The sequence below is a fragment of the Labrus bergylta genome, chromosome 22, assembly GCF_963930695.1.
Source record: "Labrus bergylta chromosome 22, fLabBer1.1, whole genome shotgun sequence".
NCBI classification, from domain to species: Eukaryota; Metazoa; Chordata; class Actinopteri; order Labriformes; family Labridae; genus Labrus; species Labrus bergylta.
In genome coordinates, this window is record NC_089216.1 from 20604724 (window position 1) to 20629087 (window position 24364).

The window sequence follows — 24364 nt, forward strand, 5'->3', positions numbered from 1 at the left end:
AAAAACTTCCACCTCTCAGTCTGCAACCTTGTATCCCTCTGCTAAGCAGCACCAAATGACGCACCAAAATGCACAACAGCCATTCATTACAAATTATAGCTTTTATTTAGAGACTTATGTCAGACTCAGGGGAAAGAAACACCGACATCCGATAAATAAACGTCACAAAAAAAGTTTAAAATCACGGCCAAGTCATGTAGAAGCTGGATGATGTCATTATTACAGAGTCCATGTGATTGGTCAGTTACATGCAGGCTAACCCTTATTGGTTGTTTGATTCAGACTGAGTGATATTTTTACACAAAGGGGGCAGGCACCCTCAGAAACAGATCAGACACATTTTTTAAAGTAACAATTCAGTTCAGTATCTTAAATGACATGCAATAATAGAAAAGTTTAACCCAAGTTCTAATTAAATAATTTTGTCTGCGGTATCTTTAAGGTGTGGGAAATACCATCACTTCTTTGTAAGGTATCTTTGGACGTTAGAATTTCTTGACTGCCATTGACTGGTGTAAGTCATACACTATAGCCCTTCACCTGTTTACATGTTTTACAAGATAGCTCTTCTTTAACTGAAAATACCACCAGTAAAAATAATCTGTGCAGATATGAAATAGTCTTAACTACATATTTGGCTAAAGTAATTTGTAGAATATAAAGTGGGGAAACTTCTGATTTGAGGTGAAGTCTAAAGCTGGATTATAGTCACTGATGTGTGGTCGGCTGTTTGTTAACTTGTTCTCTGGAGTGAAGTCAAAGTGATTGATTTATATTATAGACTGACAAAAACAGAAGTAGCAACCCTAAATGTTAAAACTTAACTTACATCTACAGCAGGGGTTCTCTAATGGTGGGATTGAGACCCGTTTGTGAAACACTTTTTAAACATGTTTGTTATGTAAAGTTTCTTGCTTCTGTCACATGTTTTGTACAGACTGAGGTCCAAACTACACAATTTTCCAGTAAAAACATCTGATTGGTCCAAAGATATCCAACATTTGGGTTGCGTTTTTCACAGAGGAGTTGGTGGTGGGTCCTGAGGCTGGACGAGTTGAGGACCACTGATCTAAAGTATAAATTTAAGCATTGGGGCATTTCAAACATGATCTGACGCTTTTTGATTTAGTGATTAGATCTTGGTTTTGTATGTTAATATTATCTATATAAAGGTATATTCTGGTTCTCTGCATCGTCACTTTGTGATCAAGCGGGGCATGATCTTGGTGTTTTTCTGCAGCACTTTAATTTTAGCATGGATACAGAGACATGTGGGTGTGGTGAATCAAAGTAACACAACCCAATCAGAGCTGAAGTTTTTGACAGCTCTGTGTAGCCGAACTAGAATTTTCTCCTCCACCGTCAGATTAACTGTCAGGGCCGACAAGACGAGATAAATGGCTGCTGATAATCCATAACCCCCCTGGTGTGACATGGAGCACAAACAGGAAGATCTCCAAGCATGTGAAAATGTTTGATTACAGATGAACGACTTGCACATCCATACACACATCCACACACACATCCACACACACATCCACACACACATCCACACACACACACACTCACACACACTCCCTGTGGTGAAGCGGAGCCAGGCTCTTGGCAGTGCCGGTGCATGGCGGATCACAGCTCAAACTGCAGGCCTGCTGGGGAAACGACACTCACATGCTGCACTGACACACACAGCTGGAAAGATGAATCCTCACTCTGACTCAACTCACTTTCACCGATCGCTGCTACTCGCTGCTTATTCTGGATTGTATTGTCTCTTTTCTTGGCTTTGTACTCGCTGTGTGTGTTTGTCTTCACCTGCATTGTATTGTAACTGCATTCCAATTAAAGTGGTATTGTTGTATATGAGATGGGGAGCAGTGGCTAGAGGCAGAGCTGCCAGCGCTGCTTAATGGGAACGCTGGTGTCTGAATAGAGATGACAGCGGAGACTCTACATCCAATTTACTGTTTCTCCCCTTCTCCTTCTGGAACGTATACACTCAAAGAGAAAAACAATATGTTACCTCGATAAGGTAATTCATTCTACATCTCTATATATACACGTAGCATTCAACTATCCCATCTCTATCTGCTTATCTAATTTAAATCAAGTTCTGATACCCTTAAGAAATAACTTTAGATGAATACTTACTCTGAACTCTGAATATAGTTTGTATTTGCAACTTTAGTTTATCAGGTGTGCTACATGTTGTTGTTTTTTTAATGAAAATGTGCCAGCAGTAACCAAGACTGACCCAATGGGCGGCTGTGGCTCAGTCGGTAGAGTCGGTCATCTCTTAACCAGGTTCGATCCCCAGCTCCTGCAGCCACATGTCCGATGTGTCCTTGGGCAAGACACTTAACCCAGAGTTGCCCCCACTGCTTCATCCGTGGTGTATGTGTGTGTATGAATGGGATTGGTTACTTCTGATGGTCTCACTATATATCAGCCTCTACCATCAGCGTGTGAATGTGGATGTGTGACCGTTGGTGTAAAAGCGCTTTGAGTAGTCAGAAGACTAGAAAAGTGTTATACAAGCTCAAGTCCATGTACCATTTACCTTTTTTGTCTTAAAAAATTCGGAATTGTACTGAAGTAAATACAGTTTTGTAATATATTTTAAGAGTGGCTGTCAGCATTAGCGCATTAACTGTGATGTGATTGAGGTCAGAAAGTAACACAACACTTTCCTTTTGATGACTTCGCTTGATAAAAAGAAGAACTAATTGGTGGGTGACTGGAATTTGTTCATGATCTTTTTTTTCTTTCAACATTATCATAGAGTTGTTTCTGCACCTATTTGAAACCATTCATTGACAGTAATGGCCGCTGTCCACTAGTGTTTTTTTGTTTATTTTTGGGCTGGCAGAAAAAGCTCATCTTCATACTGATCACTGTTGCTTGGTTACGAGAAACAGTCTTCACTTCTGCTTCCCTGTGAAGTCTGTTTTAGTTGCTTTGTGTGCCCTGATCTTTGTATAAGGAGGATATTTTACAAAGAAAGTGGAAAAACATTGGAAAGGAATCATGTCCTGGCTTTAGCAGCACATCTAGACCTGGAAGTTTTCCCCCTTAAAGACTTTATATGCAATTTTTCACACTTAACTGTAATATAAATCAAGTATATCCTCTGAAAATAACTCTGTGAGTCATGACTGTCTACAATGGGTGTAACACCCGAGTCCCACTGTCTGTGATGTTTTCAGAGTTTTTTTTTCTGTTTGTTGACATAGCTGGCCCGACAGATGACTCCTCCCCTTGCGTATAAAAGTTGTTTAAAGGTCCCATATTATGCTTTTTCTGGTTTTATATGCTCTTTAGTGTGTTTTCCAAGTGTCCTGTGCATGTTTAGGCGCATCTATGTGCAAAAATTCAAAGTCTGCGTAAACGCAGCTTCTCCTACCTCCTCCTGTTAGCTGCAGCATTAGCTGCATGTAACGCTCGGTTCTAGCCCCCCTTGATAAAAATTTGCCAGTGTGACGTCTTGTCAGTGTGAGATCACTGATCTAAGCCCATTGGCTCGTTGTGGCAAGCCCAGCAGCTCATGTTGCACGCCCGTTAACTTCTGTAGCACGCCCACGATACGCTGTAGCCTGTGGTAGCACAGTAGTGCTAAGGTGCTAATGTTTATGCTCCCCTCAGACGGAGCCAGTGGCTGCATTCCCAATATGGTAAAAGAGGCGGGACATTTCCGAGAACCGTGCTGAGCGACTGACCAATTACGGCAGAGCCGACAGGCCGACCAATCAGATCAGACTTGGCACATGTGGGGACTCTGAACGTGGGCACTTCAGAGCCTTAGAGAGAGAGAGTCAGAAGCGAGCCGGTGCATGGAGCGGCAGTACATGAAAACAGACACTTTTTTTTAGAACTTTAGCTATTGTGAACATACTTTAGTAGGTACAAAGATTAAATATATGAACCCCAAAAAGGGCATAATATGGGCTCTTTAATTGAGGGACTAGAGAAAAGAAGAATAACATACTGTACTCACTGCTTAACTGTGTTTCTAGATCACGCTCATTTCAGGTAGATTTACATGCAGTGTGAAGATACAAGCACAATAAAGATCGCTAGCATTAGCATGCTAATCCACAATGCACCGCAAGTTGTTTTGGTTTCGTGCTGGTGCTCAAGGGCGACATCTGCTGGATCAAAAAATCACATATAAAGCCTTTAAAAAGACAAGATAAGGTGTTTGAGATAAACCATGTGAAGGAAAGTATTAGTTTCTCTTCAACCTATGTTTTTGACAAGATATATATGATATTTGAAGATTATATCAGAAGTCCTGCCTGTTCTTGATCTTAATTGGTCTGTAAAAGAAGGAAGTGACATGGACCAGTGTGGTTTAAATATTTTCATTCTGGACAAAAGGTACTTTCAGCACAAGAAAGAACCCTGGTTAGTGGACTCAGGCCCTACATCCCAAGACAATCTGTTAGTGCTCAGCTAATACTGCAAACTGGAAACCAGATTTTAGAAGTTGGTGACTTGCTGCCTAAAGTTTCCCTAAATGAGCCTGAGCCATCTGGTGAGATGCTTTGTGACTGAACAGAACGTTTAAAGTTGGCGTCCTACTAAACAATCCAGAGCCAAGTCAAGCCTGAATGAGCTTGCAGGACATTAAACTAAACTGTGGTTGGATGAAGAGTTAATCCAGATACAGTCCTTGGAAAATGAAATGAAATTAGTCTGACACAACGGCTTTCTGTTTTCCAATGTATCTGGAAGGTGAAGGTATTTGTGTGTAGATAGAGGAGTTCCAGTAGAGTAAATACTTTCATATGAGTGTTTGTATATGTAAAGACTCACTAAGAGTACATCTCTACAGGGAGTGTGTTTGTGTGTGTGTGTGTTGGGGGGTTGCCTCTGGATCCCACCCTGTCTCAACAAGGCCACACACCAACAAACACTCACTCAGTCCGTCCCAATTAGATCCCAGACACCCTGTGAAACCAGGACTGGAACGGCAGTCCCCAGTAATGGGCAGATCGTTACAGGAAGGGAGGAGGGAAGGAGGGATAGAGGGAGGTGGACTGGGGATAATGAGAGGTTGGGTGAGGACAGATGAGGAGGGAGATGGGCAGGAGCGTTGGAATGTGGATGATTAGATTTTATTCATAGACGTACACAATGTGCAAACACAAAGGAATGGACCACATTTATATACTTGCAGGATTGCCTGAGAGGTGACATTCACACATATATTGCTAAAAGTAATAACCTGCAGCGTATGCGATATAGAAGTAAGGGATAATGTATAGTGAGCATTGTCGAGGAATGGGACCTGGAAAGGTGCAGTAGGGGTCTGGTCTCACCCTGAATAACTTCCTCGGAGATAACAAGCCGCTCATTATAAATGATCGTACTTATTCCACTGATTCTCAATATAATATGCAACTTTCTGGTTTGACATTTCAGATAATGCAGTCAAGCTAACTTTGATAATTAAGAAACAGCTTGTCAGACATTTACAAAAAAAGCTAGCTGAGAAACTTTTTCACAATTTATCATATTTGCATGTGCAACATAAATTGACATGCCGTTAAAGCTACGGTGGTTATGATAAAATGAATGTGCGATTTGGTAGGTGGAGTTGGTGTGACGTCACTACTGCGGCTTCAGATCCCGTCTGCACAAGTCTTTGCTCCAAATAGCGTCACCAGCGGCATAATATGTCACCGCCTGTTTCGCGGGGGGGAATTTTGGCTTCACTTTTGTACACTGGAAGGAGATAGAGACAAGTTGTCCATATTGATATACAATCAAGCGTTGTATTAATCTTCTGATAAACAGCTGTGTGGTTAAGTGTTTTCTTTTTGATACTTCAAAACAACACCTGGTAATTGTCAAGACTCCACACAAACAAAAACAGATGCCCACATCAGATCAGCGTATCTTTATGCTACCAGTCAAGCATACAGAATTCAGAGATAGAGAGCATGAAAAAGAAAAAGGAAAAGGAGGGGTCATCTGGAGTCCAAACAGCTTAAGGCTGAAAGAAAGGGATGTGGAAAATGGAAGAGAAGAAGACGTCTATGAGGGGCATGTGGAGGAGTAGCAATGGGGAAAAAGAGGACAATGCCGGCGTTTGTGCCGTTTTGGTCACTGTGGCATTTTGGAGGACAGAGAGACTGTGTGTCTGAATCTGTATATGTATGTGCCTGTGTGTATTCGCCTCCCCATCCACTCAATTTGTGGAATTGATCCACTCCCTAATAGTGAGCCAAACAAAAAGTCAGCCTAATCCAGCCATTATTTATAACACAGATGGGAGAGGGGAGAGGGGGGGTGCGGGTGTAATTTAACAGTAGAAGTGCTACAAAATCCTCTGACGGAGAGATGAAAAAGATAGAGGAAGACAAATGAGACAGAGACGAGACAGAGGAAGAGAGAGCGAGAGAGAGAGAGAGAAAAGGAAGATACTGAGGGCAATTGGAATAAAAATCAAGTGGTTTGAACACGCTGGGCTTCTTTGCAAAGAGGTTACAAATAGACTCTCACAGCAAGAGGCCGAGCAGTGGTAGATTAAGTCGGGGGGGAGTGAGAGATGAAAAGAAAAGGAGGGGAACCAAAGAGAAAACGGAGATCAGAAGACAAACAAGTGGAGAGGATGAGCGAGGTCAAAGGAGAGTGAGAGATAATGAATATGTGAGAACAAAAAGACGAGCATGTACTTGTTGGGAGAAGAGCGATACATGGAGAGAGAGAGAGGGAGAAAATACTGCTTTTTGAGATGCGATTGAGTCAAAGCGGAGCATGCTGCTGGTAAAACAGGCCAGGGTGGCTTTATTCTTCTTCCCAGTGGTCCTACTCGTCTTTTTTCTTCTTCATAGCTCTGCTGCTTTTTATCTCGCCCACGCCTAATCTGCTCAGGGAGCGAGGAAGCAATGATCTCTTTTTTGCTCCAAATAAGAAGTATAAAGAGTACCGATGCTTTGCATGTAGGGAAAATCCAAATAATGACTAGGTATATGTATGTAAATATTTGCAAAAAAAAAAAAAGCAATAGTTCCTTCTTTTTACAGTTCTTATTGAGGCTTTGAAATGTGCTTTCCTCCCCTTGAATCAAAGCTAAAAGGCAGTTAAAGAGAAGGCAATGTGGCATATGTTCTCTAGCTTTATTACAGAGGAGAAGAATTGCTGTAGACACATGTGAGGCCTTTGAGCAGCATCTGTTTGCTTATTTTTTGGGGGGTCTGGAGGGGTTCTAATAGCGGGATCTTTGAAGCATATTGAGCTGTGAGTTGGGTGTTTGCTTGCAGTCGCAGACAGTGAAGTTGGTGTAGACAGAGTACAAACAGTACAGCAGCTAGATCATCTCAACTCCACACTGGTCCCCACAGCCCCAGAGTTATAAGCTCTGGCAGACAGTGAGGACAGAGGCAACACTCGGTGTGTGCTGACAGTGTGTGTGTGTGTGTGTGTGTGTGTGTGTGTGTGTGTGTGTGTGTGTGTGCTGACAGTGTGTGTGTTTCCTCTCTATGTGCAGGCTAGTGTGCAACTAGTGGAGTTCTTTGGGTTCTCCTTGATTCTTTCTTTCTTTCTTTCTTTAATTGATCAATAAATAAGAGTTTTACATTTACAATACATTTCTGCAGAATTTGAATATTTTGGACTAATGCAACAAATAGAAAACTAAGTATTTGGCATTGTAACACGATCACCGTCAGTGAACATGCATGAAATGAGTATAGCAGAGGGAATGAAATAGCTTCTGTACTTTTTCTTTTTAGACAAATGTACTCTGAAATGTCTGCCTGAGGGGAGCAGCTGAAACGAGTGGTGAAGGTGATGTGAAGGGTCGTCAGTGATGCAGTGACCGCTTTCCTTTCTGCTGCACACACGTAATGTTCTGACAGTTGGATTTGGGCGGTGGCTGGAGATTTTAGCTGCATGTTTAATGAATCCAGTGAGTTATTTCTTGCATCTCAAATCGTGAGTCGAGCGCCCAGTGAGCACTGCAGGTGGTGATTAGTCACCATCCTCTTCCTCTTAGCCTCAGCCGTTGTATCAAACAGCACAGAGAAGAGGGAACTGGCTTCTCTTTAAACCTGAAGGCTGCTTTGTGAACTAGTGCCATAAAGCTGTATGCACTTCTCCACTGCTGCCATAGTTACATACTGCAGTAAACACATGATCAGGCCTCGCTGTGGACATCGGAGAGATGCCACCCCCCTTGTTGAAAGTTTTTTTGTGCGATTAAATCCACCTTTGAAGCTCCTATTTAAGGTGGAAAAGTTACATATTGTTGCTTTAAATCAATGCATTTATGGATTTAAGCATGTACTCCCTTAAAAGTCAGGGGTCAAGCTTTTTTTTTGCAAGCAGCTGATTGCAACTATTTTTATTTTTAGGCGTTAACTCTTGAAAACAAAGTCAACAAAGGAGATATTCAGATGATGTAGTATACAGAGTGAGATAGTTCAGGGAAGGATGAAGTGTCAAGAAACACACTTTTACTTTTTCAGTGACAAGTGTTGGTGTACATTTGAAGAACAAAAGTTTACATTGACTTCTCCTTACATGTATGATATACTGAAGTTACAACATGTACATGTGATAAAAATGCTATATGAAAATAACTTATAACGCGCCCCATGTATGGAGGCTGTAGTCCTCCAAGCGGGCGGCCCAAGTTCGAATCCCACCTGTGGTTCCCGCTTGCCATACTCTCTCACTCCCTGATTTCCAACTCTGTCCACTATGCTATCTCTCCATTAAAGGCACAAAAAGCCCAAAAATACGTCTTTAAAAAAAACACTCTCTGGTGGGTCCTACTTCATCCACTGTCCTCTTCTATAATAAAAACACTAATACAGAAACATTAAGTGTCAAAGCAGGTGTTTTAACAAAGGTGTTGAAGTGTACCTTCTTGATGCAGAAAAGCTTCAAAATGTGATCATCTTTAACGAGGCAATGTAAATGTTAATTACATTCATTTTGATTATGCACACTTTAATCAGGGTGTGAAGAGGTTCACTGTACAGTGGGACTGACATTTGAGAGTCATCTTCAAATCAAGTATTTCACAACTTCCTACAGGACATGCAGGTTATTCTTTTCTCATGTGAAGTGTTTTTATTTTAAATATTTAAACTATAGCCATTAAGACTTAGGTCATTATTCTCAGAGGTTTTCATAAGCACTTGAATGCACCATCAGTGAAGCAGTGAATGAATGAAAGCAGTACCTAGTAGGGATGTTCTTAGGCAATTGACTTCAAAGTCTAAGATTAAAAGCAAATAAAAGTACAGACAATCGACTGGTCTAAAGGTAAGAAAACACTCCAAAACATGAGGTCACAGTGTAGCTAACATCTCTAGCATCACCAGCCACCAGTCTGTAAATATGCCATGTGGTTACATATCGCTCCAGTCGATGTTCAATCTGAAACAAGCTTAAGATCCCTGCTTGTTGAGTTTCATTCTGCATTGATGTAACAACCTCTACATGGAAGTCACATCTCCAATCCTGTGCATTACTGTGTTTTATTGGGGGTTAGTGATGAATGTGAGTAAAACACAGATATTGAATGTTGGGTGTTGCCAGGAATGTAAAACGATTCTAAGAAAACACTTCAGCCAATGAAATGTGCTTATTCTAATAGAAAGGATTTAGTGGAATACCAATGAAAACATGCATTCTTTGTATCCACAACTGGTTCTCACAAGTATTATGATACCAGTGAGTGCATGGAGACACACTCAAACACACACACACACTCACACACACTCACACATGTCCCAGATGCAATCAGCATGGCCTTTGCCTTGATCCATTGTGCTCTAACGATTAAGCCTTCGCCCCGCTCAGTGGCCTATAGGCCAGCTCTGCTGCTGTGCATCTCATCACATCCCATTCATCACCCTGTGTCTGTATCCACCTCCAACGCTCTCTCTCATCAGACTGACACTGACCTCCTAATGACCCGAGTACACACACACACAACCACACACTCAGCCCGTCCAACCAGCGACGCTTAAGACCCTGTTTACAATATGAGATTCTTGATAAGTACCGGCTTTATATTTGATCAAGATAAAAGGAAAAAATCACATCTTCACATCTGCATTCAAAATTAATATTAAACAAAAATGCAATTACATTACATACACAATGTGTTTTTCCATACAAATGACACTCCTCTGACACTTTTTTACTGAATGTTTAAAAGATGAGATGAGATGTACATATGTAGCTTGATTCTGTTTTCAGAGCATGTTTTATTTATAGCGGGATGTACTGCATACTAAGAATAAAGCCTGATTCTGGGTTATATTTAGAATAGATGTATATCCATAGAATGCTTCAGCTGTTTGACCTGCATAAACAAGATAAGCTGCTTTAATTCCAACCAATAAAAGCTAAACTTTTTTTTTTTTAAGTCTTACAAATACATAGAAATGCACAAATGCATTCTTTCCGGCACACTGTTACAATACTTCCCCCACTTTGTAACCTTTCTGTTAATTGGTCCACTAGTACAAAGAGCCTGTGTGTATTTGCACACTGATGACAGTTCATCATTTGCTGTGAGCAATTTCCCTGTTATTATAGCTTGGAAACCTCAGCGTAAAAAGGTCAATATTTAACCACAACCTCACACCCACACGTGCTTGTGCACACACACTTTTCCCTGCTCCATCCATGCTAATGAAAATGAAAATGGAAACGCGGGAAAGGGAAGTCGAGGCTCCCAGGGAGGAATGAAAATGCTAATTTGGAGGAGGTATAAAGCTCTGTGTGCTGCATTATTCCCTGTTGAGTTGTCGCTTCACCCTAACATGATTCGATATCTTTTTAATTATGGCTCTCTTTTAGAAGAGGGCCCTACACTTCTATCTTTCAGCGCTTATTTAATGCACAGGGAGATGATATCGCAGCAGGCTCCTGATTCTGTTAACAAGTAATATATGTTATTTTTTTAAATGCATGTGTTCCACACAAAGACTTCATGAAATCTCTTTGCTGTTGTAGAGCAAAGCATTTCGTAGAGTTTAATCATACCCTCTGCTGACCCTGCTCTGTGACTATAGAAAAATACCCTCTACCACCTTCCCTGGTCGTCCAGTCATGGCAGATGGCAGTCCACTTATATGCAATATTCACATGGCACTGTGTTCATGTGACATCAGGCTCAGGATTGGAAGATTAAGGGCTGGATGTGCTCACAACGTCCGTTTCAGAGCGCTTCTCACCAGAGCTCGTTGTTGCTAGGTTACAAAAGTTAACTTCTGCTTACCTTGGTAATGTCAGGTGTGTTTTTGATATTTGCTCTAATTGAAGGAACTATCACCAGGAAAGCCTGAAAACAATGTCAAAGAGTCGACATGTTCTGGTACCAGCAGCAGCTCCACACCTGGAAATTATACCTTATAGAAAACCATTGTTGTTGACAAAGCTGATGTTGTAAGCCCTGCTCCATCTTGATTCTGATTGGTCGGTGAGGGAGAAGTGACATTTATGAGCTTGGCAATGCTTCAAAGTTGAACTCTTCTGAAGTAAAAGTGCTATGATATGGTAAATGTTGATATCATGCATTTCTGTTGTGTTCATGGTTGTGATTCCTGAATCAGAATCAGAATCAGAATCAGATTTATTGGCCAGGTATGCTTACACACACAATGAATTTAACTTTGGTGAAGTGTGCTCTCTTATGTACAGGTACAACATTAAATATCAACAATAAACATAACAAGAAAATACTAATATTTACATGACTAAATATGAAACAGTGCAGTGGTGAATAGTGCAAAAGATGCTGAAGTAACATGTGAAGTAAGTAAGTAAACATAAATAAGCAGTGTTTCCCCTACCATAATATTAGGGGGGCGCCCCCCCCCCCCCCCCCCCCCATCCTAGAGATAGGATAGTGGATAGAGTCGGAAATCAGGGAAAGAAGTCGAAGAAGTCGATACCTTTCCGATAGAAAAGGACAGCTGTCATTAAAAGTAACACATGAACACTTGGGGTGCGTTGGAATTGTCCCTCCTATCCCCTTTCACTGTCCACTTTACCTTAACCCCGAGGGAAACGTCATGAGGTTTAGGAAAGATGTTAGGAGAATTCATAAAGGATTTAGGGAAAGGTGATCTCGTTGCTCTGACAATCCAACTACATTTTCCACTAGGCCACGTCATTAAATGTGAAGGGCCGGCGGAGGTTAATGACATGGGTCTGCCGTGTTGAAACTACAATGTTCCGAAAATGGACTACAAAAAACGCATCTAAAAAACTTTCCCCTGTGTCTTCTTACCGGTGAAATAATCCTGATTACCACAAGGTTGGGATTGAAATAAAAGAAATATAGACTACCAGGCTACAAGTAACAAAAGTGAAACCATCAGCTTCCTGTCCACTCAGAAATCAACATCAACATAAATATGAAATTAATTGTTACATTTATGCAAGACAAGAATGTACAACTGAAGAAATGCACAAAACATTCTGAATTGAATGAAATATGTTGAATAACATCATCTGGCTCAAAATGTCTCTGATCCCTTTTTACCTGAAAGACAGGTTGATGTTTTTATGGTGATTATAATGCCAACACGGCTGCCAACACACTCAAAGTGGATAAATAACGAATGCAAACTGAGCATAGGCTGCAATAAAAGTTAAATTCACTTTGATCGTTTTACAACATCAGCATAACGTTCATAGTTCGCCTACGGGTTAAAGAGTGTTGAAAGTTGTTCAAGGCATATTATTGCACTGGTAACTTACATGATCTGTGTCACTTTACGATCATCGTTAATGTTCGTGAACGGTCGGATGCGCGAGTCGCTTTAAATGTTGCAGGAATTGTGGGGCGTCATATCTCATCTCCTTTGATAAAGGATGGTCCAGTGTATCCTAAAGGAGGTTATAAAGGAAGCATTGACCCACCTTTCCTTAACGTTTCGAGAATTCGAACGGCTCTTATCATGGCCGCCACTTAAATGCTTCCGGGATTAAGGTAAAGTGGATAGTGAAAGGAGATAGGAGGGACAATTCCAACGCACCCCAAGATTCCTTCAAGTGTTTATGTCGGCGTGTCGGCGTGGCGTAGTTAGCTTGTAGCATAACGTTAGCTTTTTACTTCTGTCGGCCGCATTAACGCTTCAAACATCATAAAATGGTGTTCATCTGTGAAGATTATCCTGCTGAACAAAACGCCTATGCTTCAGAAACGTGTGTTTACCACAGATTATTTTCTGCAATGATCCAAAATCCAATGAAAAAATCCCATAGGAGAATTCTCGTTAGACCCCATGGAGATGCTACTTCAGGGTTGGCCTATAAAAATACGTCATTTGGTTTGTTCTCTATAGGCCTGAGCTCTATATGAAATGTCATTAGATAACTTTCAGGTTCAGGTGATATATAAATAAAATGTAATTAATTGATAATGAAGACCTCAAAGATGAAGTCTTATCTTTTCAATGACATGCCTCAGTTCAGCTGTCCTCTCCCTCTCTGTTAGTGTTTACTGACATCACTTCCAATCAAATCAACAGCCGATGGTGACGTACACAGAGCCACAGAACGCACTCCGTCCTCATGACTAATCACTCAGTTGATCATCGGGTGGTGTCTCCGAGGGCATCCGGTGGGCGGCGCGCCAAACTGGAACACTCGACACAAGTTTACGCCTAATCGTCTCATTGTTTCCGTTCTGCATGAAAGGATCAACAGCCATGCTTAAGCTCCTCGGGGTACCAGCCCTCAGCTGCTCCCTGCCATCCTGCTCTGTCTTTGTTGTCGTTGTTTGTGTTTGCAGAGTGCAGCCCATGTTTTCAATAAGCATTGTCGGATGTTTTTTTTTTATTTTGTTCACCTTTTCAATTTTGTTTTTGTAGTGGAGTGTCAAAGTGTTCTTCTAAAATAACAGAGCCGACTGTCAGCCTGTCAGTTATTAAGTATTCATTGTCTGAAGTCATTTTTGTCTGTTAACTTGTAACATGGGTGGGTGGAGTGATCTGATGCTATAATTAAATAAGTGTTGCAATGTCACAAAGGAAGAAATGCTCAATCAAACTTGAAAGGCTTTTAATGGGATGCAGCGGTGGCCAGAATCTGTTTATTGTCACTCTGACACTGAAAATAAAACTCTGATTTGTCGTCATGGATCATCATTAGTGTGTCTGAAATCAGCTAAATACAGTTACAAATATTAAGAACTATTCCATCCACCTGGTTACATTTTTTTCCTCCCCACATAACAAACCCTAACCTTAACTTCTACAAATTCAGAAAAAAAGGAGTTTCAAGAAGTGTTACACTGATCCAGAAAGTTTGTAACTTAAATGAACAATAACTTCTACTCTTACTAAAGAGATGGAAAGTAAAGCTGTAGACAGATGTATGTGGTGCAATGAGGAGCCTTCACCACATCCATACATAAGAAATGTCAAGTTCCCATCATGGCGGCTGTGGCTCAGTTGGTAGAATTGGTCGTCTCTCAACCTGAAGGTCAAGGGTTTGAACCCCACCCCCTGCAGCTACATGTCTGATGTGTCTGTGTCCAAGACACTTAACCCCTGAATTCTCCCGCTGCTTCGTCAGCAGCGTATGAATGTGATTAGTTACTTCTGATGGTCACTTTACTCAGCAGGCTCTACCATCAGGGTGTGAATGGGTCGGTTTGACCTGCGGTGTAAAAGTGCTTTGAGTAGTCAGAAGACTAGAAAAGAGGTATACAAGCTGAAATCCTGGGGCGCTGGTGGAGCAGTGGTTAGTGCGCGCACCCCATGTATGGAGGCTTTCCACCTCCAAGCAGGCGGCCGGGGTTTGAATCCGTCCTGTGGCTTCTTTCCTGCATGTCGTTCATCAGGGAAGCCAAATGCAGCTACACACTAAAAATAACCGGACACTTCAAGGAGGAGCCTGTGGCGTAGTATCCAGACCATTACGGATTACAAACCCAAGCCACAGACCTGTGACAGCAACACCTCTCTGCTGAACGACCTCAACAGCTTTTTTGCCAGGTTTGAAGCACACAACAGCACGCCCCCACAGAAGACCATCATAGACTTCAGTTCAGCATTCAACACCATCATCCCTCAGCAGCTGATCAGCAAACTGGACCAGCTGGGTCTCAGCACTTCCCTGTGCAACTGGCTGCTGGACTTCCTCAGCGAGAGGCCTCAGACAGTGCGGGTTGGCGGCAGCACATCAAAAACCACCGTCATGAACACTGGAGCCCCCCAGGGTTGTGTGCTCAGCCCCCTGCTCTTCACGCTGCTGACCCACGACTGCGCTCCATCCTTCAGCAGCAACCACATTGTGAAGTTCGCGGACGACACAGCAGTGGTTGGTCTCATCTCCAACAACGATGAGACGCACTACAGAATGGAGGTCAGCCAACTGGCCACGTGGTGCAGAGACAACAACCTCTTCCTGAACGTCGACAAGACCAAGGAGGTTGTTGTCGACTTCCGGAGAGTCCCCACTCCTAAACCCCCACTCACCACGGTGCTGCTGTGGAGAGAGTGAGCAGCACCAAGTTCCTGGGGCTTCACATCAGTGAGGATCTCTCCTGGACAACCAACACCACATCACTGGCCAAGAAGTCCCAGCAGCGCCTCTACTTCCTCCGCAAGCTAAAGAGAGCACGAGCCCCCCCATCCATCATGTGCTCCTTCTACAGAGGCACCATCGAGAGCATCCTGACCAGCTGCATCACTGTGTGGCTTGGGAGCTGCACTGCTGCCAACCGCAAGACCCTGCAGCGCACAGTGAAGGCTGCTTAACGGATTATTGGTGTCCCACTCCCCTCTCTTCTGGACCTCTATGGTACCCGCCTCACCTGCAAAGCAACCAGCATTGTGCGTGACCTCACCCACCCCTCACACAGCCTCCTGCCATCGGGGAGACGGTACCGCAGCCTGCGGGCCGGCTCCACCAGACTGGGAAACAGCTTCTTCCACCAAGCTGCCAGGAAGCTTAACTCTCTCCCCTCTCTTCCTTCCCTCCCCTCTGCCCCCACGAACACTGGACGTTGAAACCCCCTCCCGTTTGCCACCAAGAACTCTGGACTAATAACTCTGAAGCTAACTATTCAAAGTACACTCAGTTTACGGCACATTGCACAAGTTTACAGAACTCTGGACTAATAACTCTGAAGCCAACTATTCAAAAGTACACTCAGTTTACTGCACATTGCACATATTGCACAAGTTTACTTTTTCTTTAAATTTTATTTTATTTACCATTTTGTACCTTTTGCACAATTTAGAATTTATTACTGTAATTTTTTCGTCATTTTATTTGATCTATTTTACCTTATCTTATTTTACCTTATTTTGGTTGTATTGCACCGCGGGACGAAGACAAACGTGGCATATTTTGAAATTGACAATAAAGTTGACTTTGACTTTGAAGTCCTTTTACCATTCACCATTTGTCAGAGAAGCCAGAACTTCATCATAACATGTTTCCTTAAATGCTTAATATGTGATTTTTCACACTTAAATGTAATAGAAATCAAGTATATTTAATGTCTGATGATGCAGTGAGGTCATTTTATGATTTAATTCAGTAGATATCTTACATTGCTCCTTTAATGATTGTTATCACTGCCAGAGGTTTGGTGCATGAGCAGGAAAATGTTACCTTCTTTTACGTTTTCCACTGCAAAAATTCAAAATTAGTCGTGTTGTTTTTTTCTCTCTCAGAAAACAATAGTTTCACATGTGGGTGGAGTTTGAACCCCTGTCCAGCCAGTTAAGATAGCCCCTGATTATTGAGTGTCCAATAATAATAAAATGTCAGTGCTGCATATGACGTTATAAGACGCCGTATATTTCATACGTGATTATATACACTGTTGTGGAAACGACCAGCAGGACTAAAAGAGACTCATCGGTTTAAACATTTATGACATTCAGCCGTCTTTGAATCTTCATAATTGCTCAGTGAAAAGTGAATTGCTCCAGGAAATTAGAACTGTAAAGTGTATTATTACCTCGCTCTGTAATGTGGAGCAGTAGAAGAAAGTACAGTCGAATAAAAGTAAAATTCTTAAATAGGTAAATTGCTCTGAAATGTAGCTTTGCTCTTATTCCACTGTACTTCTGTTCCTTTAGTTAGACATCATCGCCCACCCTGCCATGCTGCTGTGAGTAAGCCTGTCCCTGCTCAGCATTAGCTCAAGTCTCTGTTCAAGTGTTTACCATCTGCCGATAATCTTTCATGGCATGTCCAGGATTTGTTAAAGCTTTGTGCGTATATTCTGGACACTGTGCTACTTCCCTAACTATTAGAAGAAGACATACACTATTGATCTGTTCTGTTTTTACACTCTGTTATTGACACATGCTGCACACACACACACACAGGCTGAAATACACACATATTCCCAAACAGGATCATATGGACATGATGATGAGAGATGTCAGAGTGAGGGGGCTGCCCACAGCGAGTGCTTCTGAGTCGGTGGTCAGGGTTTGGTGCCTTGCTAAAGGGTTTCTCCAGCTAGCAGACCAATTTCCAGATTTAGTCCACACCAGGACTTGAACTGGCAACCCAACGGGTCTTAACCCAATACCCTACAGACTGAGCTACTGCCGCCCCATGTTGCATCATCTAACTATGCATGCATAACATCCATATTACAGTGTCATGCAGTGCCAGCTCTGATTATTTGTGGGCATGTTGTGTATCATATCATATATTAAAGCGTTTTTGAAAAGAGCTGACGACCTGATTAGGCACTTTGCTGCATTACATTTGCATGTTTTGAACAGATGAATGATTGAGGTCCCCTCTGTGTTTTATTTCTGTGAACTTTGAAAGGAGTTGTGCAGAAATAATCCTGAGGGCTGGCCACCTAACCACCTGCCTGTAAGTGGGCATGCTAAACTTTTTGCGGTGGGGGGAAAAACACAACAAAGCCCGAGGCAGAGAGAAAGCGAACGGCCGAGACAGAAAGAGAGACAGAGAGCGAGAGCTTGTAGCCCCGAGGGCCTCGCTCCCGTCTGTCACTGTGCCAGAACGATCCGCCCTGTAACTGATCCATGGACACAGAGTCTACAGGTCAACTGTGACAGGCTGCCTGGAGTGTGTTTGTCTACCATGTGGGTGTGTGTGTGGGTACATCTGCATTCTGTCTCCCATGATGCCACTGGCTGTCACTCTGTGTCTCTTGTTGCATAGCTGCAGAGTGTGTGTGTGTACAGGAAGTGTGTACGTGGTGGTTTCGTCGCTAATACAATGACATGCAGGTAGAGACGAGGTGAAGGTTAGAGATGCACAAGAGCAATATGTTGCCACAGCAACAGTCAATGAGACTTTGTCCATGTGACAGTGGCTCATGGTGAGAGTGAGAGAACGAGAAGAGGGGAGAAACAAGGCAAAGGGAAGCAGTTGCCATAGTGACCCGCCATTGCAGCTGCCTGTAAATTTCCCTCTCCCCATGTGTGTGTGAGTCTTCCTGAGTGATGTACCGGTTTGAGCGGCAATGCTGTGTAGTAAGAATACAGTGTGTGTGTGTGTGTGTGTGTGTGTGTGTGTGTGTGTGTGTGTGTGTGTGTGTGTGTGTGTGTGTATTCCATGTGAAACACTAACTGCATGTTTCAGCAGGTATTTCTCAAATATTTATTTATTTATATAAGCAGGTTTCAAAGGGAGCCAAATACCCTCCATCTCTCTTCCCCTTCCAACAGATGCTGTGGTGGTTATTTATGTGGCTGTTCTGCACTACTGCTCTCTATAACCCCAAGCCTACACACACGCACAGAAAAACCAACGGGGGCTGTCAGGGTGCCACAGTTCTATGTCTTGTGTGCCATATGTTACCGTAGGCTCCTGGCAGGCAGGAGTATCTCTGCTCTCAGTCAGCAGGGAGGCTGGTTCAAAGGCCAACGAGGATCCATCAGGGACTTTTCTGCTTGCACACACACACACACACACACACACACACACACACACACACACACACATGCACACAACGCTACTGTAGCAGACGTATGTTGGAGCATCTCATGACTGACATTGAGGGGATTCTCTCTGAAAGGCATATCTTTGGGTAGAAATTGTTTGATAGTTGATCTTGATGTCATGAAGGATTTTGTTAGTTAAAAGCTCCTGTGGGGAACTTTCAGTTTTTATGTATTTTAGTTTAGTTAGTATGTAGGACACAGCCATGCATTACAGATATTGAGAACTAGCTAATGTTAGCAGCACGGCTGACTATCCATGATTGACACCCCCTTGCTGCATTGTTGTAAGGACGATGGAAAAGGTGCATGGAAGAAAATGTCAACAGCGGGGTTGCCGTTCTCAAACTGGCTACTTAGCACTAGGGCACGATCGATATGGTATTTTTGGGTCCGATACCGATGTGGATATTAAAGAGAAAAAAAATCTGAAACCGGTAAATTGGCCGATATCTTTCTTAGATTTATCTTTGATCTGTACAGAGAGATTTAGATAAACACATTTATTGTGTTGATCCATCAAATGCAGTTATCATGCACTTGTGGAAAAGATGTTCACTCAACTGGAAAGTAACTGTGCATGTACCTGCCTCACTGCTTGTCACTCTGGATAGTAATGATGCTTGTTGTAATCCATACAGCGCCCTCTGCTGGTGAAGGAGAACTGCCAGTGAAACACAATGAAACTCAAATCAAATGCTATTTGTCTGCAGAATAAATCTAGTACTTTCTGCACATATCCGGATAAAATTTGCCAAAACCGATAGTCACTTGATATGCTAATATCAGCCGATATTATCAGCTGGCCGATAAATCGGTCTGGCTCTACTTAGGACAATACAGAGGATGTTTCAAATATCTATTTTGGCCTTTCGATCAATTCAGAATAGTAGAAATGAATGATTGTGTTTCTGATGTGAAGACTTTGACAATTTGGTAGATAGATGAAAAGAGTCAGCCCCAAAACTAAGCTCTGCGTCATTTTTGTCCAGTGATAGAAAAACAATTTTCACATGAAAGTTTTCACTCATTTGTCGTCGTCCCCCCCCCCCCCCCCCCCCCCCCCCCCTTTTTTTTAACCACTAGGCAGGATCCACTTACAATATGTGCCGCTGCAAAAATGATACCATCCAAGAAAGCTGTGTTTTCCAAAGATTCCCCCTCGAGGGAGTTGACCCAGAAATAGGTTGATATAGCTGTCGCTGCAGCCGGGGCCCGAGTTGCAATTTGCATTTATGGGAGCTCCAAGTTCTGAGGTGCAAAATGAAATGAGGGAATTATGGAAATTCCTAGCAGACATGATGCATTAAGAGCCAGTGGCCTTTTATTATCTGCTGATTGCACACAGAATGTTTTCCAGACATCGGCTTTAGTCCTTGCAGGCTTTGCTTTAATATGGCTTCTCATGTCATACTGGGGGCTTCTCTTTTTTTTTTTTTTACCTGCAAATTGCACTTTCACTGTGTGTTTGCTATGTAGTCCCCAGAGTGCCTTTTTTACCCAGCGTTGAAGCGTCTCTTCTTAGCAGCAGAGAGCTCTTTGGGGTGAGCTTTGACACCTCGAGCTCTCACAGCCTGCAGAGCGTGTGCGCTTGTTGTCCTCTCCACCATTTGTACATTGTCAGTTTGCTCTAATTGCAAACGTCTGCCCTCATTTTTGTGCTTTAATTTAGTAACCGACTTAGCGCAGGTGGGTCCACTAGTTCATACGGCTTCTCATGTGGTGAGCTTTAAGATTGCATCGTTATCGGTCAACCTGGGCCTCAGTGTGAAATAAAGGCTGTCAAGACGCAGTGATATACAGGTTAGCTCCAATATAGACCACTACCCGGTGATTTCCCTCCCAACATTACTGCTTTAATCACCAGGAAACGTTTGATTAGATTCTTGTTGTGTCGTCTCTTCTTATTGCCTGTTGCCGGAATCATTGGCTGAAATCTAAATTACCTGCACCTTTTTTTTAAGAGCTGACATCCAGCTGCAGCGAACAGAACAGTTCCCAGGCTTTAACACTGAAACTCTGTTTTTCATCCTGCGAGCACTTTGCTGTTTGCTCAGTATATTATGGTCTAACACAATATGTGATCAAAGAGAATATGAAAGGCCTTAATACTGTTATTGACTTTTTTCCTTTTTGTTCTCTTTTCCCCCCCTGCTCTCTCTCTCTCTATGTTCGTGCAGATATTCGCGACCGCAGGAAGAAGCCGGTGATGCTGTTTATTCATGGAGGCTCCTACATGGAAGGCACCGGAAACATGTTTGATGCCAGCGTCCTGGCCGCCTACGGCAACGTGATCGTCGTGACCATGAACTACCGGCTTGGCGTGCTCGGTAAGTGAGCCGGATGTCTTTTTTAACTGGACAAAATGCCTCAGATACTCCCACAGCATCGACACAAACCATGTGACTCTGAAGATATCATGCGTCATGCTAATATATTCAAGTTAAGGTGACCTCATTTTTTTTGCCACCGAACTCACAAATAGCACATGCAAGTCGATTTCACCCAGCAGGCTCTTCTTCTCTCATCTGGATTGATTAAGTCGGTGATGGATGACATCAATAGAATTCATCACTCTAATGACAACCAGTGCAGGCGTTCATCATGAGAGCTCATGGATTTCCTCTGTTTGATTATTCCTTTTTCAAACCCTCTGATTGTGTAATTGTTTCTCCACTGTCACCAGTGCACAAAGAAAAACAACCAGCCAATCTTACATTTGTTCAGTTGAAGCATCGCTTCAGAACCTGCAAGTGTCTCGTTCTTCCTGATTCAGATTTTTCTCTGAAACGCTCAAAGATAAGAAGAATCATTTCCGTAGTCAAATGAACCAAAACCAAAGAAAAACTGATTCCACAGAAATACATGAAATCAAAACGACACTTTAACTTTCCAAATTGTGTTATGTTAATTTTAAATGAAGTGCTAGCATAATGCACATTTAAGAAGAAGAAGACAGCCTTCTTAAAACGTGGATGTGGATGTAAAATGTCCCAGTTTGAAGGATTTACGTCACACAACCAGAGCTCAGGAATGATATGCTCACACTGAACTATCGGGAAAGATTGTTGACGTGTGAAGGTAAAGTTTGCTCCTTTACTCCCAAAGACTGAAGATGAAAAAAGAAGGAAGGTGAAGATTTTGTTTGCTAGAGTGCTTATCTATCGTGTTAGTAGAGAGAGGGACGAGATATAAAACAGGCATGGTGCTTTCACATGCTGTCTGACATGTTGCACAGGGGCAACTCTGTAAAAAAAGTCTTGAAGTTGGAGAACTTGCATGTGGCTCTGATTACACAGCGCAAGATTCTGCCGACCAGAATTTCTTCTGTGCATGAAATGAATCCTTTGGCAGCAGCTGATCAGCCCTTGACTCTCCTGTACACTGCTCGGTAAACAATATGAAATGGAGCTGACATTCGGGCCCGACTTCAAAATCAGTTCTGTGGCTTAAAGATCATCCTCAGTTCTCACAGGGTCAAAAAAGAAACTGTGGCATGGGTTAAAATGAGAACACATCTGTAAAGTTGCACTAGTAGTTAACAATATCTGAACATGTTTTACTCTACAATATGTGCAATAAAAGGAAAGTAAAGTAGTCATTGATTCTTTTAGTTCTCGTTAGTAATTCCAACTAATAGTCTTGTTGCCTCCTCCATCAAGCGCCCACTTTATTACTTTAGAAACATGGAAGCATTTTTGCATCCAGGACCAAGATTGATTCTCATTGACCTTCTTTTGGAATTGTTGCTAAGTAACCAGTGTGCAACCATGTAATGCACTTTTATTTTTTTTATTAATTTTTGGGCTTTTTGTGCCTTTTAATGGAGAGATAGGACAGTGGATAGTCGGATATAAGAGAGAGAGAGAGTGGGGAATGACATGCGGGAAAGGAGCCACAGGTTGGATTTGAACCTGGTCCACCCGCCATACATGGGGCACACACACTAACCACCAGCGTCCCCATGTAATGCACAAGACATAATGGTCACTTTGCACATTTGTGTCAGATGTAAGACCACATGAACATTTTTATTCTCAGTGGGTTTCTTTTTTTTATAAATATGTAATTATCTTAAGAAGCTGGCATTGTGAATATTTAGTTATTTCCACTCTCTTTAGCTGCATGAATGCGTGCAGAAGATTTAATGACATGGTCAGAAAAAACACTTTTTCTCAGAAGCCGCAGTTGGAGTTCCATTTTTCTTCTTATTCCCGGAGTCATTCCAGGTCAAAAATGGAAAAATTCACAACCTCTCAAATCATACTGATTTATTGTCCTGCCCCGCCTTCAAACTTCTCACCATGTAACAACGGACCTCGGTTATTTATTTAGCTCCCGACTCCTGTATTCAGTCTAACGTTACACTTTACCAGCAACTTTCATAGAAAGCCATTTTTATGTGAGAGAATGCAGAGACAGCAACAAGCATGCAAATCAGATACAGATCTGTCGTTTTTGTAACTGACACAGAAATACACCTCACACTCTTTCATTTTAACTGCACACCCCCGCCTGCTGCCTCCAACCTCTTTGGTGTCTACGCTGGAGCCGTGTAATTCATTCCACAAAGAGCATGGATTGTTACACGGAAAATGTCTTTACAGAGTGTTTCTTGGTGGGAGAAGGCGCTGTGATGATACACTTTGGAGCTGCTGCCACACAGAAAAGTGAAGGATTTATAGAGACGTTTAGGTGGCTTTTCAGGCTGAGTGAAGAGAGTGTGCTGTATGTAACCTGAGTGCCAAGGTCACTGTAAAATCCAGGCACAGGTTGAGAAAAGGAGTAAAAAAAATAAAATAAAATAAAAAGTCTGTCAGCGCAGCTCACCAGCTCAAGCTCATCATCCCCTTTCTGAAAACATACTCGACTTCTCCTCTTTGTTACTCACTGCGCTGTGTCTCGCTCCACTGAGAGCAGGTAATTTAGCTTGGAGAGGAGGAACATGCCTCTAAGGAGGCAGGTGCTAACTAAAGGAAACTAAGTGCATTACATATTTCATCAGCCTTAGAAGAGAGTCGGCTGCTGGAAGCTGTTTCAAGACTAGCTGCCTTCCTTTGATTTGCTTTGTAGCTTTTTTTCTTTTTTTTTTAGGATGTAACTGTGTTGTTTTCCAGAGCCTTTAAACAGCCTTTACAACGATGACAGAGTTTCATTTGCATGTCATTACCTAAAGTGTTTGCTTTTCAATGCTTCTTCATTGAATTCATTAGCATTCTTTGGCTATAAGTGGGTAACTCAATGTGATCCAGAATGTGACACCAGAGATTCATGAAGCTGCCAGGAGCCCGAGTGTGACAAGACAAGAGTGGCTTTCTTTGTTTTCATCTCACTGATAAACTGTTTAACATCTTGAGCTTTATCTCGAGGCGATCTGTCCTTTCTAGAAATATTACTTTGTTTCCAACAAGCAAAGATCAAAACACACATTTCTGAAA

The 24364-nt window shown here is 42.3% G+C and overlaps 1 protein-coding gene across 2 annotated transcripts in view; it reads left to right on the forward strand.

Annotated features, from left to right (window-relative positions):
- Positions 1-24364, forward strand: part of nlgn2a (neuroligin 2a) — a 233541-nt gene that overhangs the window by 131183 nt on the left and 77994 nt on the right. For both annotated transcript variants that reach the window (XM_065950222.1, XM_065950221.1), the window contains one exon: positions 21107-21256. In XM_065950222.1, coding sequence (XP_065806294.1) covers positions 21107-21256 — 150 coding nt within the window. The remainder of the gene's footprint in view (positions 1-21106; positions 21257-24364) is intronic.